Source organism: Peromyscus californicus, unplaced genomic scaffold (assembly GCF_007827085.1).
Source record: "Peromyscus californicus insignis strain IS unplaced genomic scaffold, ASM782708v3 Scaffold_7__1_contigs__length_154581171, whole genome shotgun sequence".
Taxonomy (NCBI): domain Eukaryota; kingdom Metazoa; phylum Chordata; class Mammalia; order Rodentia; family Cricetidae; genus Peromyscus; species Peromyscus californicus.
The window spans coordinates 91,050,297-91,069,480 of NW_026294595.1; the positions used below are offsets into that span (position 1 = coordinate 91,050,297).

The following is a 19,184-nucleotide window of genomic DNA, read 5'->3' on the forward strand; positions in this document are numbered from 1 at the left end:
TGGCCATCAAGCCTCTTCACACACTGCTTTCAAACATGAGGCGACTCCGGGGCTCTCTCTGCACCACCCAATTGTAAAATCCGCCCTTTGCTGCACACACGCTGCCTTCCCCCATTCCCTTCACCTGCTCATATTTTCACATCCTTTCTTATGATATAAAATCAACGTATTCCCCTCCCTCTCTTCCTACACACACACACACACAAACACACACACACACACACACACACACACACACACACACATACACACACACGGCACTACCCTCTGAATGTAAACTTTTTCCCAAGGCCAAGTGCTTTGGATTGTCCTGTTCACTCTTGAAGACACTGGTGCTTTTACTTTTTAATACCCATAGGATGAATGGGTCATTCGCTGGGCACATGATAGCATCACTGTGGCCACAAGACCAAATTTCCCATCTTCTTCACACTTGGGCAGGAAGAAAGCCCTATTTACCAGAGAGACATAGTGAGGAAGACTCTCCCTTTTTACTGCCTAGAAACAAGATTCCCTGAAGCTTGTCCCTGCTTAGGGCAGACTTAACCATAAAGAGGTTCTGACTTAGTCGTTGGCGCCACTGTGACACATCACCCTGCCCTTCCTATGTCAATTGTGGAGTCATAACCCCATGGAAGGTTGTGACATTCTATTGGAGGGCTCCAGTGGGAAGAGATGAGAGTCTTCAGAAGCTAATTGACTAGGGCAGGATCAGGAAGCCAAAGCACATCCGTAGAAGGGAGGTAAAGTTTGTAGAAGAAGCGAGAGGGCAGAGAGAGCCGCAGAGTTTCCTTCTACTTCATTTTCTGATCCCTGATTAATATTGACATGCTTCCCATCAAGCTTGCAGTCGCCGGGGACTAGGGAACAACCGTGACTTTCCAGGGCGGTGATATGCATATATCTGTGCCCTGAGACCTTTAGGAAATCAGCAGGTCATAAAGAAAGAAGACTTAAGAAAAACTGATGACCTCTGTTTCTTCCTAGTGCTTTGTCTGGGTTTCCAAATCCAGTTATTATGGCAAACAACCTCTAGGTGTTTGCTTATGAGACCTCTTATGGAATTTTCCAGCAGGCCTCTGCACCCTCACTTCCTGATGCAGAGTCAGACGAGGAGCAGGAAAAGCTGGGATTTTTGTCATATCCATCTCAGGGGCTCTGAAGGGAGAAAACCAGTTCATTGACTTTCTATTGGAGAGATTGCTGGACCCACTTCTGCAGTTCGTAACCGTATCTCTGCTAACTTTTCAGGCGTCTACAATGGAAGAACAGAAGGAAAATGAGCTAGATTACGAGTAAGTAACAGCGACTACGAAAGGCGGATCCAGGCACCAGGTGTGAGGCAGGTCGCTGGTCATACCTTCTCTAATCTTCCAGTCACCTCTCCCTCCTCTCCCCTGCACCCATCTCCCAAGCCCTTCACTCCTACGGAAAGTGGTAACTACTGTAAATACACCACCCAAGCCAGCCCTTCCAAGATAGGACTCCATTTTCCAATATTGTGCTTCACGTCACTCAAAAAGAAATCCCCGGGGCCGTACTACCCTATTCACAGTTAAAAACTCCAAATGCAAACCAATGGATTATTTTACATGCTAGAAAAAGTTTAGTGTGAGCCTCCCTTGACTTAGGTACTCTTCCTAAAGTTATCATTTCACTCACAGTTTTTTTCAAAACAGATGTTTGTGCTGTTGAATGATGTTCCTGAAATATAAGTATTACTCACTGAAATGGCCCTCATATGAGAATCTCAAACATTATAATCAGAAATCAAAGGGAAGGGGAAGCAAGGATGGAAAGATTGAAGCCCTATCACGGTGGTAGAGACTTCTGTCTCTGAATGAAGCAAACAAACTCAGAAGTGATGGAGCAGGTGCCTAGATAAAAATAGTCAATAAAAGTGTATTGCATAAGCATGTTTCGAGAACAATTTAGGAAAAGGTTGCCATGGGAAACAGTTCTCTCCAGTACAAGGCTATTTAAGGAAGTGAAGCTTCTCTTGAAATCAGACTGGAGATGCATCTCAAGATGTCCCCTGCTGGGTTGAGAATTACGAAGACTTTGTAGGGTGTGATTCAGATGTATGAGTATCCAGGAATGAAAATAGAAAAGCGTGCTCCCAGAAAGAGCACAGCGGATGAATTACCAATTTTCTAGAGAGCCCACTTGGTCCACTGATCTTTGCTCTTGAGATAACCAGCCCTTGTTTATTTGGGGGGCTGAGCCTATAGGTCAGAAAAAATGGAAATCTTAAGACTGGCCCAATCAAAGAAGAACATTATCAGTTTGAACATGGACCTTGAAAGGGATATGCAGAGAATAGATGAAGCCAACCAGGAGCTTCTTCTCAAAATACAAGAAAAAGAAAATGAAATCCAGAGGTAAGTCTAGGTTTCATGATGGAAGTTCTCAACCTGAAAGAAGAGGAGTGGGGGAGACAGACAAAAATCCTCAATTTTCCTACTTTCTCTAGAGAACTCTATCTCATGTAGCAAACAACTATCATTCACTCTGATATTTTTCCCTAAGACATGCAAACACAGAAAGCTTAAAAATATTTTACTTAAAAGACTAGGCAGAGCTTTCCTTGAGTTGAGGAACACCGGAGTGTTTGGCCTGGGATAAGGCAGTTCTTTCTTTATATGGCTTGGAAATGACCTGAGTCTATGGACCTGGGAAAGAAGAGTTTCTAACTTGAGATGCACATGTAGTCATCAAGTCCTGAGTTTTATCACTTCTGAACCTGGCCATCATGGGTCCTTCTGGTTTACCCTTGCATCATTCAGGCTGGAAAGTGAGATCACCCAGACTGGAGACCCTGCAGAAGACGATGATTGGGAGAAGGAAAATTGTACTGTGATGGAGAGAGAACGGGCTCTGCAGGAGCTGGAGGAAGAAACAACCAGACTTGTAAGAATGATACTGGGGAAAGCAAGTCCATGGGCTTCATCCTGGCCTCACCCTAGAGCACAACCCCTTCAACTAAGCCAGTCATTGTAAATCTGAATTGGATAAGATCTTTAATCCCACATAGCCGAAATATCATTTCAATATAAAGTCAATATAAACATGTAATTAGCATATTTCCATTCTTTCTTAAATGTTTTTGAGATTATAATTACATCACTTCCCTCTTCCTTTCCTCCCTTCAAACCCTCTCATGTACTCCACTATGCTCTTTTACAAATTCATTGCCTCTTTTTTCATTAATTGTTGTTACCCACGTGTGTGTATATTACTAAATATATAAATATAACCTGTTCAGTCTGTATCTTGTTACTTGTATGTACTTTTTCAGGGCTGGCCATTTGGTATTGGATGACTAATGAGTGTCTTCTTCTCTGGGTGAGACTGTTTCTCTCCAGTATTTCTTAGTTGACTGTACTGTTGTGTAGGGTTGAGGCCCTCATTGACCTTAGTGTATCTACTGGTGTCATCCTTCTTCAAGTCATGTTTAGGTATCCATGTGGATGAGACTTTACGGGTGTAGCTTCTGACATTTCTAAGAGACATAGCCTCACATGAAAGTCCCTGTTCCTATGGCTATAATTTTATAATTTTTCCTCTTCCTCTTTGGCAAGATCCCTGAGCCTTAGGGGCAGAGGTTGTATTAAAGATATATCAGATGGGACTAGGTCCAATTCTGCATTTTGGTCGGTTGTGGTTTTTTTGTAATGTTCTTTGTCTGGTGCAAAGAGAAGTTTCCTTGATGAAGGGTAAGGACTATACTTGTCTGTGTGTATAAAGAGAAACATTTAAAATATGATTGTGCTGGTTTAGTAAAGTGGTGGTAGGTTCTCCTCCAGGATCCATGACTTCACTGGCCCTGGGCAGTTGGCTAGGTTTCAGTACCTGGCATGATTTCCCTCTTGTTGAGCAGGTCTTACATCCAATTAGAGAGCTGTTGGTTGTCATCAAGATGTGAATGTCACTATTGTATCCCTAGGGTTATCATGCCGTGTTGATTGGTATTATGATTCATGGGAGGCACAGATGGATAGGACTGTTGGTTGCTTCCCTCGTTTGGAAGCTTCCATGGAGCATTCTGGTGTCATGAAACCTAGTTCTAGAAAGGAGGCTTTAAGCTAATCTTGTTTGCATACAAAGACTATGTCCATGCATGGGAGGGAATTGGGGAGAATAAGGTTTCCCAGGTAATATTTAGTACTGGGAATGTAAATATCTATATTCCTCATATGCTGCTGATTATTTCACCTGTGATTTAATTTCAAGATCTACTTACATTGTACAAATAAGTTCAAACTTCTGTAAGAAAAAACTGCCTGGTGAAGTGGGAATACCAACTGAATAAGAATAGATGATGTTGCTGGGCGGTGGTGGCACACGCCTTTAATCTCAGCACTCGGGAGGCAGAGGCAGGCGGATCTTTGTGAGTTCAAGGCCAGCCTGGTCTACAGAGTGAGATCCAGGAAAAGGTGCAGAGCTACACAGAGAAACCCTGTCTCAGGAAAAAAAAAATGATTTTACCATGATTCAAACTTACACTCTGGTCCTTTCTCTCTCCAGGAGAAGAAGAATGAGGCTTTGGTCCACAGTATCTCAGCACTTCAGAGAAAGGTAGGATGGGACTCTATGTTCCTCAATGCCTCCACAGCATCATGGTTCCCAAAGAGGCAAGATAAGGAAAGTAGATTCAGGTATCAAAAAGGCCTTAGTTTGGCATGGATCGCTCTCCCTGACCCACTCTCCTGAGGTTAAGGCTCTTGTCAAAAATCCATGAATATTCTCTAAGTGTGGAGTGGAAGGAGTAGTGGATGAGGTGTTTAATGATTTCACTAGCTCTCCATTCTATCACAAGAAAACAGATTCTAATAGGTACTCCATAACAGTGCTTAACCAGAACCTTAATGAGAAGTTAACTTTACCTTCAACAGAGACTATAGCACACACAACTACCCTTAACCCCTAAAGATTTCCTCTTGCACCCCCCTCCACATTACAGAGAACTTAACACGGTTACCCTTTCTGACTCGCCCTGAAGCTCTATGTAGCCCCTCTTGAAATGGGGCTTGGGAGGAGTACTTGCTGACCCTAACTAGGTCACAAGACAAGTAGACATGGGTAGAGCAAAGATGGAACCTAAGGACACCAAGTATCTTTCCAGGCTGTCTCCTCGAAGCTTTCCTATCACTCTGACTCCTAACCCATACACACCAGAGGATATCTTTTCTCTCTGATTATTTTTAATAACAGTAGTTGCAGCAGCAGCAGCAGCAGTAGCAGTGTTTATGTTTGTGTTTGAAATGTGCTTTTTATTTGAAACTGTAGCTTACAAGGAAATCACAAAAGATAGTCAGATGTGAACAAGGTGATCTGGAAATAACCCCAGAAGAGTCAAAGGTAAGTGCTCAAGCAATCTCGGGTGGGTTTGATCCGCATGGCCAGAAAAATGGCTGTCACGCTAGACACGGTCATCAAAGTCGCTGCAAATTCTTGGTGCTTGGGCCTGTATCCCATGAGGTCTTGGTCTCGCTCTGTAGCTAAAGTTTTCCTGGTTCTGTTCAGCTCCTGCAGCCCTGCGGCCAGCTGCTTGGACCCAAGTAGACACACAGAGACTTATATTACTTATAAACTGTATGGCCATGGCAGGCTGCTTGCTATCTGTTCTTATGTCTTAAATTAACCCATTTCTATAAATCTATACCTTGCCACGTGGCTCATGGCTTACCGGTATCTTTACATGTTGCTTCTTCTAGCGGTGACTGACAGCGTCTCCTGACTCAGCCTTCCACCTCCCAGAATTCTCCTCTCTCCTTATCCCACCTACACTATACTTCCTGCCTGGTTACTGGCCATCAGCATTTTATTTATCAATCAATCAGAGCAACACATTCACAGCATCCCCAGCATCGCTCCTCTGTCCTTACTCCAGAATTTCTCTCTGCAGCAGATTTTATTCTCTCTACTGTTTGGAAGAACAGAGCATATGTGAGTACAAATTCTTGAGGGAGTGAAGTCCCTCATTTAAACCCTGGCTCCAGCGCTTAATCTGATGTGTGTCATTAGGCTATTTCATCATACTCTCACAGTCTTGGCTTGAGGAACAAATGAAACTGTGTATATGGAATATTCTTTCATCTTTGTGTTATCCAAATGTCCAGAGTTATCTAATAATGTTCATGTTGCTACTTAGAATTCTGGCTGAGGTTACACATAGAGGCTGACCTAGGATCTGTATGTCTATTGTCATCTGAAGGTCAAGTAAGGTGTATTTATTGATTGCAATCCAAAAAGGATTTGTTCACTTAGTCCCTAAACTATTCAATGATCTCTATTTTCTAAACACACAATGAACGTGAAGCATTTCTTTATCTAAGGATCCAAAGTAAACCACAACCTATCTAATCAAAAGTGCAAGAATTAGAGATTTTTTTTGTACTGAGAAAGAAGATAAAATTCTCTCTTGACATTTTTCTCCAGAATCACATCTTTGTTCTAATCCAACTTCCCTATACATTCAAAAACCCACACTACTGGAAACCTCTGAAGAAATGGAGATGCTGAAGGTAAAAGCAGAGAATGGAAGGATATCGAATTTATGTCCCATCTTCTGCTGGCCAGTTTAGTACCGGGGGCCACACACATAGGCAGTCCAAAGCCAGCAAGCAAACCTGCTTGACTGTACTCCTGTAGGAAACATCTGGGAAGAAGGACGTGGTGGTCTGAGGCTGCATCAGGAGGAAGTTGGAGATAAGACCAGAAAGGGTTATAAAGACCCTGACTATGCTTGTCATATAAGCAGCCAGGAGACCAGTATTCTCCAGAGATCCTTTTGCAGAACAGGTGGTTTTGCTGTAGGTAACCCAGCCATAACCAAGAGAAAACACATTGGGTCTGGCTATGGTGGCTGTCAGCATCTCAACCTTTGTGAGAACTCCTTCCACCCTTTGCTGGAGAAGGTCATTAGTCTGTGAGCCATCTGTTCCATGGCGTTCTGCTGTGGCTATTGTGGGATGCACAGTATCTCTTTGGCTTCTTTTCTTCTAGCGTATTAGTAATCAGGCCAGCCACTGGAGGAGATATCTGCTCCCAAACCTTAGGACTCACACCACTGGCCTGAAAGACTAGCTCTTGGAGCATCTGGATGACTAGCCTTGATGTAATTGATTGAAGGGAGAAGTAGCTGTACGGAGTGCAGATGTCGAATCATGGCATCTAGACGGAAGAAGAAAAATAGAGCTGAGTAGAGAAGTGTGGTGATTCTGCTCGGCCTCCAACACACACATCCCAAGTACAACCCCTTCTCTCCATCTGTTATCCTGTTTCTCCCTGATTCTGAAAGTCACCGTAACAGGGGCAACTGAAATCGTCTCAGTAGCTATTCTCCTTGCTTCTTATTTTACCCTTAAACCGTCCAGAATCACATCTTTGTTCTAATCCAACTTCCCTATACATTCAAAAACCCACACTACTGGAAACCTCTGAAGAAATGGAGGTTTCCTATACCAGGAAAAAATTGTTCTTTCAAATAACAAACAAGACTTTGTCTTTATATGTCAAGTCCTCCCATGGATTCATACTGCAATTAGAATAACGATTCGAACGCCATATACCAGCTCCAGGGTCCTATAATACAACCGAGACAACTCCTTCTAGACTCTTTGGAAATGGTTCCCGACCTTCCTAATGCTTTGTTGTGTTGTGGTCATGTTGTGGTAAGCCCAACCCTAAAATTACTTGGTTGCTGTTTTATGACCGTAATTTTGCTGCTATTGTGAATCATAATATAAATATCTGATATGCAGATGGGTTTAGGTGACCCCTGTGAAAGGGTCATTTGACATCCCCAAAGGGGTCACACACAGCCCACGGGTTGAGAACAATTGATCCATGGGGTTGTATGACTCCTTTTAGAAGCTACAAGGTCCTGTAACCTAGGCCACTCCTTCTAGAAGTTACGAGGGCCCACAGTCTAGGCCCTATCTACCTTCCTTACCTGCTCTACCTGCCATACTCATCTACCTGTTCATGACCACCAAATGTGCACTACTTCCTGACCGTAGCCTTGGCAATAGCTTCCCCACGAAATGTATTTCTTTCAGATATCTATCAGACTAATATTTAATATTTAGGTCTCAGCTCAAGCATTGTCTTGCTACAGAGGCCTTTCCTGCCACCTCTCATACCACCCTCTCACACCTCTAACCAGCACCGCTCACATTCTGTTTTTATTGTCTTGTTTGCAGAGACCATTATTGTATTGACTCTTTTCTTATGTCCCCAACTATAACGAAAGCTCCTCATGGAGGCAAAGGGCTCACCAATCTTTTCTCTCCACACACACAGAGAGTGAGTTTGTATGTGTGTTAGTTAGTTTACTAGAGTGGCCAATATAAAATAGTGTTTTTCCAAATAGTTAAGGAGATAAAACAGGGAAGAAAGAATATAGTCAGGGATAAAATACTGAGCAAAAGTCCTGGACCAAAATAACTACAGAGCAAGTTTCAGGACAGCCAGGCCTACACAGAGAAATGCTGTCTCAAGGTGGGGGGCGGGGGAAGAAAAGAGAAAGCCATGTTCTTTAGGACTCGTAAGTTTTGACAAAAGTAGCTTAAAAACTGTAGAGTCCAAAGGCAAAAGTAAAAGACAAAGTCTCAGTGAGGACAAGTCTGTTCAGCTGCAAAGTGCTGGATGTCGTAAGGCCCCCATCGACTGTAACCTGACCCATCAAGAGCTAGCAGAGCATCCCTGAGATGATGTGTCTACCTTGTGCATTTTCATCTGGTAAGGCTTTTGATCCTTTCCTTTCAACAGGTTAAGTTACAACAGTTGGAATCTTCCTGTGCAGACCAAGAAAAGGAGCTTGCCAAGGTAAGAGCAGGGACTCCAAAGTTCTTCCCAAGAAGGGGAAACATAATCCTCCAGCAACCTAACGTATCCCTCAAAAGATTGATGTATCATCAGCTTCCAGACTCAGGACCATCATGGATCTAAATAGTGGCTTTAAAAAAAAGAGGGGGGAAAATAAACCCAATCCTCTAGATTTTCTTCAGGTAAACATTTTTACAGAACACACCCCAACATCCGTGTCTAACACATACTAGTATCCATTCCTTTTCCAAATTTCCCCCAAATAATTTCCATTTGGACTATAAAATATGATTTATTTGTCCCCCAAGATGAAATGAATTTATACATACAGCAAAGGTTTACATTGAGGGTCTAGAAACAGGGGTGGACCTATGTACTTCTCTTATGGCAATAAGCGGAGAAGATGGAAGAGCCCACTTTGGTTTCCAGATAATGGAAGACTATGTGTTTGTCTCTCAGCTCTGCGAAGATCAAGCTCTCTGCATAAAGGTACAGCTTCCCAGGATATAATGTAGCCAAGCTGCCCAAGGAATACTACCTAGGAAAAATTATCTCAATATGGTACTAAGAAGAGCCTGTATGGTCATCAGTTCCCAGCACATATCACCCTATTGTCCCTTGATTCTTGGTAACTGCTGATATGCTATCTCAGTGTCTGTGCTCTTAAATTACTAACAGGAATGCCTCTTTGTCTAACCCCAGTTACGCTTGGGAACCTATCCACCACTGAGGAGTAAGGGGAGAGAAGGTGGTGGGTTGAGAGGATGGGCCCATGGGAGTGCCAAGCATTCTTTGTATAGTCTAGTGAAAAGTGCTTGCATGTTTAGAAGAATCATAAAGTGCCCAAGTAGTAACTGTGGCTCCCTTCAATTCTCTTTAAAGAAGTACCAGGAAGCCTTGAAGAGGATAGAAGAAGAACTGGAGACTGGATTCCTTGAAAGAGAAGTGTGAGCATTAACCCAGGGACATCCTGCTTTAGTGGCGACCCCTTCTCGGCTGAGTCAGGCTCAACTCTTCCCAGGTCCCCTCTGAAACAGAATGAGCCCCTTCTTTTGTGATCTTGTTAGAAACACAGTCTTAGAAGACTATAGAAACACACCTTCATAACTTTATCACACTTCCACGTTATCATTTGAGTTAAGATTAATTGCATAAGTATGCATTTTAAAAAGTGCTGGTGTCAGAAATCCTTGGTAAGTGGGGTATTCCTCACTGTTCACAGGATGAACTTAAAATCATCATCATTCTTACTTCTAAATATGTAAAATTCCAACCATGATATAGGCATGAAATGCACTCCTGGAGATACTGACAATATGTGTTCTGAAACTGAGAACTGTGAATGAACTCTATTGAGCTATGAACACTCAAAACTAGAAATGGCAAGATTCTTGCTCTCCTTCTCATGGGTAAATAGTACAGAACCAAAACAATGAGCCTCGCCTCCATCATTTCACCCTTTGTGAGCTAGTCTTAATGAATATGCATTTCTGTTTATTAAATTTCTGGAGGGTCTTTGGCTCAAAACAAGAAGTCAAAACTGTGTAATCCTCTAAGTCAGCCATTTACAAATGGCAGCACAGAAGCCAGGTCCTAGGCCATGGAGGTCCTTGATCCTGAAGGACACTCTCAGGTCTTTCTAGATGCTTGTTGGGAATTGGATTAGGACTTCACTGTTCAGCTGATGTTCTGAAAGAGAGTTGTGTAGTAGAACTTTCTGCACCATCCAATAGGAAGCCACTGTCTACCGGTGGCTGACTTCTGAGTACTTGGAAGATGAGAAATGTAGCAAAGGAGCTGGGTTTCCCTTTAAATTTATTTAAACAGCTATAGGTAATGGCTATGCTATTGGATAAAGCATCTTTTAAATAACCATCCTGTGTGTTATGAATATTTGGATGCTCTTTTGTGTCCAATCTCTTTTGTGGTTCCTTTTCCTCCTAGATCAAAAGTCTTAAGCATGGATTCTGAGAGAGAAAAGAATAACAGCCTAAATAATAAGGTAAGAATTCCACTCCTTCCACTCAGTGCCTGAATCATAAGGTAAGAATTCCACTGCTTCCACTCAGTGCCTTCGCCTACAGAGGGAGTTTCCAGGAACTGTGTGTCACCAAGTAGATGGCCAGTTTTCTCACTGCACTTTGCAAACATTTCCAACTTTACTCACCCCCAACCAAGATGCAAAGGAGCAATTGTCTATCCCACTTTCACACATACAAAAGACAGATTCTCAAAAGCTAACCTAAGAATTCCAAGTGACAGCTGGAAAGGGCATTAATGGAGGGTATGCTGTATAAGGGCACTTTCTCTCCTATAATCGAAAATGCTTTTCTGTTCCTCCCAACACAGTCTTGACTCTTTCACAACACAGGGCACCAGGTATCTGACAACATGTAGCTGAAGTTGCTCTGTAAGTTAAAACACAGAATGTCATACTTCTTAATGTCACACTTCAATGTCTGCCCATAGTTAGTGAAGTCACCAGCTCACAGGCAAAGGTCTGAAGTCACAGACTTTTTTGGAAGGAGGGTACCAGCCCTTTCAGTGTTCTTGTCTCACACCAACAGGCACACTGGGTCACATTGGCCTTCAGGCCGGGGTTAATAATCACCAGAGTTTTCATGCAGTCAAGATAAATAGGTTTTTGTTTGTTTGTTTTAAGACTCATTTATTTTATGTATATGAGTTCTCTATCTGCATGCCACAAAAAAGGCATCAGATCCCATTATAGATGGTTGTGAGCCACCATGTGGGTGCTGAGAATTGAACTCCGGACCTCTGGAAGAGCAGCTGGTGCCCTTAACCACTGAGCCATCTCAGTGCCATTTGTTTTGTTTTGGTTTGGTTTTAATCTCAGAAACAAAAGACCATCTCTTTCCATAAGAGAAACTACCAGATGTTAACTATGGTCCTGGGATCCACCAGACATTTGCTTCTGTTGGATCATGCTCACATGTCCTATACAATCTCAGAGGCCCATCGATGGATTTCTTCTTAGTAACAATCAGAGAAAAATGTATTGGTTTTCCCAAAACCCATTATAAAACCAGGAGGATCCACGGGTCAGTGATGTTCAAGTGCCTTCATTCAGGAAAGGCTGCCTGAGTAGCTGAGCACTTGCCATGGCACTCTAGTCTCCTTGGACTACAGAACCCATTTCCAGTATCTGACTCCAGTTCTATTGGCTTCAAAATGTGGACAAAACTCCTCTTACTCTTGATTTCAAAAAGGACTTTATAAAGGCGATAAAATATCTGAGAAAATATTTTGGAAGAAAAGTATCAAAGAAATCCAGCTGGACAAGTGGTGCTGCACACTTTTAATCCCAGTGCTCAGGAGGCAGAAGCAAGTGGGTTTCTATGAGTTCGAGGCCAGCCTGGTCTACAGAGGGAATTCCAAGACAGCTAGGGTAGAGAAACCCTGTCTCAATAAACAAACAAAAAGGGAAGGAAGGAAGGAAGGAAGGAAGGAAGGAAGGAAGGAAGGAAGGAAGGAAGGAAGGAAGGAAGGAAGAAAAAACCCAAAAAGAAAGAAAAGAAAAAAAATAAATCCAGAAGCCTCCTTTTGAGATTACTTTAGTCCTTTTGAAATTTCTCTCTTAGGGCATGTCTGTATGATTCCCATGGGCTATAAATTCCCCTTGGCTAAGTAGAAGGTAAATGAGAAATTTAAAGAGCTAGGAATGTGGACTCTGAGGGCCCAGTTTGTAGGTCACTTACCAGTTATATTATTACCTCATTAATAATTATCTTTCTCTACTTTAGTTTATATCAGTCATGTATGTGTGTAAAAACCAAGGCTGAAAAAAATAACTCAGCATTAAGAATGTTTTCTGCTCTTGCAGAGGACTCAAGTTCAGTTCTCAGCACCCAAGTCATTCAGATCACAATCACCTGGAACTCCAGCTCTAGGGGATCTGACACCCTCTTTTGGCATCCATGGGTGTAGACAAATTTCTAAACAGTTTTATTAAATAAGAAACACAGAGCCAAATACAGAGGTAATAGCCAAAGAGATCAGAGAACTAGCCAAGAGCCTTGACTAGCCTTATCTTACCACCTCACCACCATGGCTTCCCCAGAGAGAGCTTCTTCCAGTCTATCCTGTGTTTTTATTACCTTCCTGTTCTGCTTTGTCATTGGCTCTAAGCCCAGCCACATGACTTCCTCATCACTGCCTGTCTATACAGACCTCCAGGTCTCTATGGTTGGTATTGGGATTAAAGGCTCATGTCACCACCCTTGGCTATGTCCTGACCACACAGAGACTCTGCCTGCCATGTGATTGGATTAAGGGCATGTGCTACCACTGCCTGACTTCTGTTTATGGCACACTGACCTCTAATCTCCAGGCAAATTTTATTTATTAACATACAAATAAAATATCACATTTCAGCACAAATGAAGCATCACCACACATGGGCACCCAAACCTACATACACATATCCACACACAGACCCACGTAAGTTTAAAATGAAATAAAATAAATCTTTACAAAGCAACTTTCATCTTTGAAAATTACATGTATTTGTACCGATATCAAGAATTTGTAAGATTTATGTCAATATAATATTCAACTGATGATTTACTAATGTTACCTGGCAGCTTTCAGAAAGTGCTTATTTCCTATTGGTGTTTCTTCCAGGACGATTCCATCACCAAAAAGGCATCAAGGTTCAGTAAAAGGTAAGCAAGACCTCTTCCAGTAAACTTCCTGCAAAGCTAAGGAGCCATCCTGGCAAAGAGCAAAATCTAAACAAGGAGAACTTGATACACACACACACACACACACACACACGCACCCTGTATCAGGAGACTGGTGTCACCATCTGTGTAACTCACTTCTAGTGACGCGACTTCTGATCCAAAGGCATCTGCGACTCGACTCTCCAGTGTCAGAAGTCAGCAACTTAGTGATGAGGAAGCGAAGTCTTGGTTCTCAATCGAGATGTGGCAGCTCCCACGTTAACTCCCGTACTCCCTTGTATGGTTTGAAGTAGCTTGTTGCATACAGTCTCTCTGTAGCACTGGTAGACAGGAAGTAGGGGGACAGAACCCCTAGAAGAAAGTGTACGTACCAGCATCTAACAGCAGACATAACAAACAGAAAACATTTGCGGAAAGAAATTTCTAATAATATCCAGCACACAATAGAGTTTTTAAACTTTTTAAATGAACAGGATGCCACATTGAACACCTGAGCACAGGTGAGTCCTGAGGGAAACATTTGACAGCAATTAACAATTAGTACTCAGTAAGCCCCTCACGTGCAAGAAAAGGTCAGATTATGTTCCATGTGATCCGCTTAAGAAGGCATAAAGAAACATATATTCAAAGTGGCATGAAGTATGGTTTAGAAAGAGTTCCATCAGGACAGTTAAAATTATTGGTGCTTAAAAGTCAACTCCAATTGTCTGGGAAATTTGGTTAAGGAGAACACCCTTTTATATCATATACATGAAGTATTGCATGTTCCCATATCCCTAGCTTAAGACATTCCTGAGACAATGAGCAGAATGCTCCCAGAACCCCCAGGCTGCTCCTCTAAATCATAACAGCAGAGTCCAGCAGGATTCACTGCCATAGTTAATTCCTTAAAAGTAGCCTGTTAATTCCTGTCCACACTCTAGTGCATGCATGGAGGGCAAAACTAATAATGAGTTTGCAGATATTTACAAACCTGCATGGACTTTAAATAGAAAAATGAGAGTATCTTTCTAGACTTATTTTTGCTTTGTTGTTTAGCTTTTTGAAATAGGAAATCACTGTGCTGGTCTCCCTCCTGCCTCGCCTCCCAAGTGCTGGGCTTCCAAACATATATCATCACACTTGACTTAAGCACATCACTAATCAAATGAAAGGTTGACAAACAAGATCCTATTAAAATTAAAAACCTTTGTTCTCTGATACCTGAGAACCAGGAAACGTTATAAAAGTGGAAGAGTTTAGAAAATTACACACGATGGAAAGGGATCTACGTCCACAATGCATAAAGAGTTCCTGTCAGTCAACAAGCACAAACTACCATGGGCGAGAGGAAGGAAACACATAAGACCAACTATCCTATGGACCAATGTTCACTTTCAATGTTCATTATGGAAATGTAAATTGAGGCCAAATGAGTTCTTGTTTTATAACTGTTTGACTGGCAAAATCTTAAGCATCTGATAAAATTATGTTGGAAGAGATGTGGGTCCACAGAAATACACACTTAGATGCAACTAACTACTTTGGAAAATATTTGGAAAAAATCAAAACTAAGGGAACGAAATGAAGTTTCATGATGAGAAATGGCACAACAAAAATACAGTAGGGTGCATGGAAGGAGTAACTGACTAAGCAATGGAGTAAACTAAGGGCTGACAGCAGAATACAGATGTGAGAAGCGCTCAGGTCTGAGTTTCTATTCTGTTCCAGGTTTCGTAACTCCTGATTAACAGTTTCTGGGGTTTCTCTTTCAGGATTTTTCGCTCCCTCTTTTTTACCACACTATTTTTCATCAGATTGCTGGGGTACCTGATCTTCCATTTAAGCTTTATAAATCCCGACCTCCTCATCAACGCACTGCCCAAGATACTGAGCAGGGACGTCTTGTGGAAGCTGCGGTGCTTCCTCTTTCCATCTCTCACACTTGAGACAGAAGACATGTTACCCCACTGACCCAAAGCTGTGTCTGTGGTCAGCAGAAGGCAAGAGGGACACAGGCTTATAGATGGGAGTTGGCCAAATCCGTGGAGGGTAGAGGTATGCCTCAGTTTTTCCCTCGAGGTTGGGATCATGGTGCCCATTTGTCTCCATGTCACTTTTCCAAGATTAACCTTGCCCAGTAAAGAACTCTGTCAGTGAGTCTCTGGATGAATGGATAAAACGAACGGTACACCATGGTGAACAAACCTGGCTAATTTCAGAATTCTATAGATACTTGGAAAGATAGCACTGACCAGTGAGTTCCATGGATCTCTGAAATCTAATGACTGGTATCCCTGCAGTGCAGAAGAGCCTCCCCACACACACTACTTACAGTTGAACTTACATTAGACTCTAAGGTAGTGTCAACTAACCTAGTGTGTGTCCCTGTCAACAGACTTGACTATAGTGTCACACATCAGATACTCGAGAGACTAAGGCATGAAGACCATGAGTTCAAGACCAGCAGAGGCAATATAGGAAGGTCCTCTCTCTAAAATAATAATAACAATAATAAATAAAAACAACAATCAACAACCACCAAAATCTCTGAATATAAGAGATTATAATATACTAGGCAAGGCTGGAAGAAGCCTCAAAATGTCGTCAGGTTTCATTTCCTTTTCTTTCTCTTTGGTCCTTCCCCTTTTAGTTCATGCCTGTCAGCACCCTAAATTCTGTACTGCCCCATTAGCAACCTCAGCGGCATGAAATCACCTTTGCCCATAGCTCTAGTTGCAAAGCCCAGAGAACACAGGCTGCCCACCCTGAGGTAAATAGTTTACCTCCCGTACCACGATCACTGTGGCCAGCAGGACAAACTTTCTGACTGGTCAAGCCTGAAGCAGCTGTCCAATTCCTTGTTAAGGAATAGGAAAGGTACAAAGGAGAAGAGGAACTGGGAACCGGCTCAATGGGTAAGAGCCTTTTGCTGTGGAAGAATGAGGACCTGAGTTCAAATCCCTGGTCCCCATGTTAAAAAAAAAAAAAAAAAAAAAAAAAGGCACAATGCTGAAGAAGAGAGAGAGATGAATCCTGGGAGCTCTCTGGCCAGGCAGCTGAGCCTAAAGAGTGGGCTTCAGAGTCCATGAGACCCCGACTGAGGGAAATAGGAGATTAATAGAGCAGGGCGTTAGATTTCCTCCACTGCCCTCCATCAGTGTCTGCGTGTGAGAAATTGTTAAGGGGACCAGCCCAGCTACATTGTCCACAGTGTGTTTCCCACAGGAAAAGAGCCTGTGTTTCCAGAAATGGGGAGAGGAATGCTTGACAAGCAAAGGCAGACATTCCCTTAATCATTCAGCTCTAGCAATTCAACAGACCTAAAGCTGGAGCTGCATCTGTCTTCCCACAAGCAAACTTCCCAAATCCTCAAGATCGTAGACTGAGATACTGAAAATTCCCACAGACGGATCAGGATAAGGATCGTGTCATTAATCAGGTCCCTAGAGCTGCAATAAACAAGGACTTTAAACCACACACAACCAGTATAAACCGCTTTTGAGGCTCAGGGTCGTTTACACATGGCCACAGCCCTTCTTTTTCCAAAACTGTCAAAGCACCTGACTGCCTTACATCAGGGTAGTTCAGACTCCCTCCTTCCCACTCTGTCCAAACCCCTGACAGCTCTGAAGTTCACTACTGGCCAGGAATGAACAGGAGCTGGCTCACCCCACTGCTATTGCTTTTTGAGACCACATGATGTCACTGTAGAAAAGTTAGCTACACAAGGCGCAGGGATCACTTATTAAACACATGAAGACACACTGGATAATAGAAAGAGATACTCCTGACACATGAGCCAAGGAGAGAAAGACAGGTCTGTCCTGGAAACGTTAGAGCCGCTCAAGATCCCAAGCACTGCAGAGGCAGGTGAGTGTCCCTCTGTGCCAAGCACAGCCTAGAAGCAACTTGCTCAGGGTCTCAGCACTGTGCTCAAGGCACACCTCTCCTTCTGTTCAAATCATTAGCACCAAGGTCAAGTTTTCATAATTAAGATGAATTCTAACTGGTCTATCAGAAAAACTTCTGGTGACTAGAGCCAGCCTGTTCTCCAGAGATCACCCCCCTTTCCTGTAGTCAGGAATCTTTCCTCTTAGGGCCCTGGGAACCTGAAGGGTTCGTAAAATCACCTAAGCGAAGCTCCAGGGAGCACATCTTTCCTGCAGTCACTTTCCACACTCCTCCAAAATGCCCACCCCTGGAGAAAATTTAATAAAAGTCGGTTTAAACCACTTATTTCTGTAGTCTGACATAAATTTAGTGCTTAAGCTGCTGTTAGCTGGGCTGTTGAGGCAGCATCTCTACATACCTAAATTCCCAAATAGTTAGTATTCCAAATCCTGAGTTTGTGCCACTCCTATCTAGAGGAGGAGAAACGAATATAAAAGAGCAAGAGATACAAGACAAGAGAGGCATAACATCTGTCCTTGAGAAGAGGAGAAAGGGAAACAGATACATGTGGTCACGATGGGTCCTGTAATAGGAAACAGAGGGGGAGAATTCCCCCATGACGATGTCCAGTGGGCAGTGATGTCAGACCAGCGGATTATGCTAGACCATGAGATCAGCTGCCACGGTCAGTGACATGTTTATGAAAGGATTGAAAGCAAGCCATTGGGCAATACAAACTGGGCTTGGCAGGGGAAGGGGGTAGGGAGGTGAGAGTGGAGGCTGGAAGGGTGGAGGCTGGAAGGGTGGATGGTGAAAGGGTGGTATTGGAGAAGCTTGGGGAGTAAATATGACCAAAATACACTGTATGAAATGAAATTCTCAAAGAATTAATTACAAATAAAATCTTTTAAAAATCTAAGGCTGAGGAGATGGCTCAGTAGTAAAATTCCTGTTGTAAAAGCATGAGGACCTGGGTTCAAATCCCCAGCCTAGCACCTGGGTAATGGATCAGTGACCCCAAGGCAGAGCAAATGGAGGCAAGCAGATCCCAGAGGCTTGGGGGCCAATCTAGCTGAAAATGTGTGAGCCCCTGGTTCAGTGAAAGGCTTTGTCTCAAGGTGTAGAGTGTAGAGGAATACAATGTCAACATCAGTCTCTGGGCTCTTCATACACACACACACACACACACACACACACACACACACACACAAACATGCGCACGCGCGCGCGCGCACACACACGCATACACACGCGTGTGCACGCATGCACAAGTCTTATCTTGGGTTGATATTTTCAATGGAAGTGACTAAACAGAAGTACTAAAAGATTGAAGCACAGGCAGGCAGATCTCTGAGTTCAAGGCCAGATTGGCATACAGAGTTTCAGGTTAGCTGGTTACAAAGTGAGGTCCTGTCTCAAATGAGGGTGGGCAACTTAACCCATTAAACTGTATGGGACTGTTAAATTCTTTGTAATTTTGACTTGTCTCCTGATACTGCAGTATCCTAAATGGTAAGACCCAACACCATGCTCAGCCCTGAAGGCTACCAGTCCAGGTCTGCATTACACACCACGTTAGTCCTTCCTTCCCTGAGCCTGGTAGTGTGTGCCCACTGGGCGGGCAGTCGGTGGTATGTTACGGACTCTTTTGGCATACAGAAAAACGACGTGAAAGAACCCACGCCCTGTGAGGGGAGTCGACACTCTCACCTCATACATTCGAAACTCAGTAGTAGAGGCAAAAAAGTACTGCCACACATTGTAATCCTTTGA

The 19,184-nt window shown here is 43.0% G+C and overlaps 1 protein-coding gene across 2 annotated transcripts; it reads left to right on the forward strand.

Moving 5' to 3' along the window:
- Window positions 1-1,473: 1,473 nt before the first annotated feature.
- Tmco5a (transmembrane and coiled-coil domains 5A) lies at window positions 1,474-16,455 on the forward strand. Of its 2 annotated transcripts, XM_052725761.1 has the most exons (10): window positions 1,475-2,381; window positions 2,787-2,910; window positions 4,528-4,578; window positions 5,290-5,361; window positions 8,776-8,832; window positions 9,262-9,321; window positions 9,715-9,779; window positions 10,777-10,834; window positions 13,477-13,517; window positions 15,293-16,455. In XM_052725761.1, the coding sequence occupies exons 1-10, from the start codon at window positions 2,242-2,244 to the stop codon at window positions 15,489-15,491; spliced, it is 867 nt and encodes a 288-aa protein (XP_052581721.1). In that variant the 5' UTR covers window positions 1,475-2,241; the 3' UTR covers window positions 15,492-16,455. The 2 variants fall into 2 exon arrangements, with proteins under 2 accessions (XP_052581722.1, XP_052581721.1); XM_052725762.1 differs by lacking the exon at window positions 9,262-9,321 and having other exon boundaries at window positions 1,474-2,381.
- The last annotated feature ends 2,729 nt before the right edge of the window (window positions 16,456-19,184 follow it).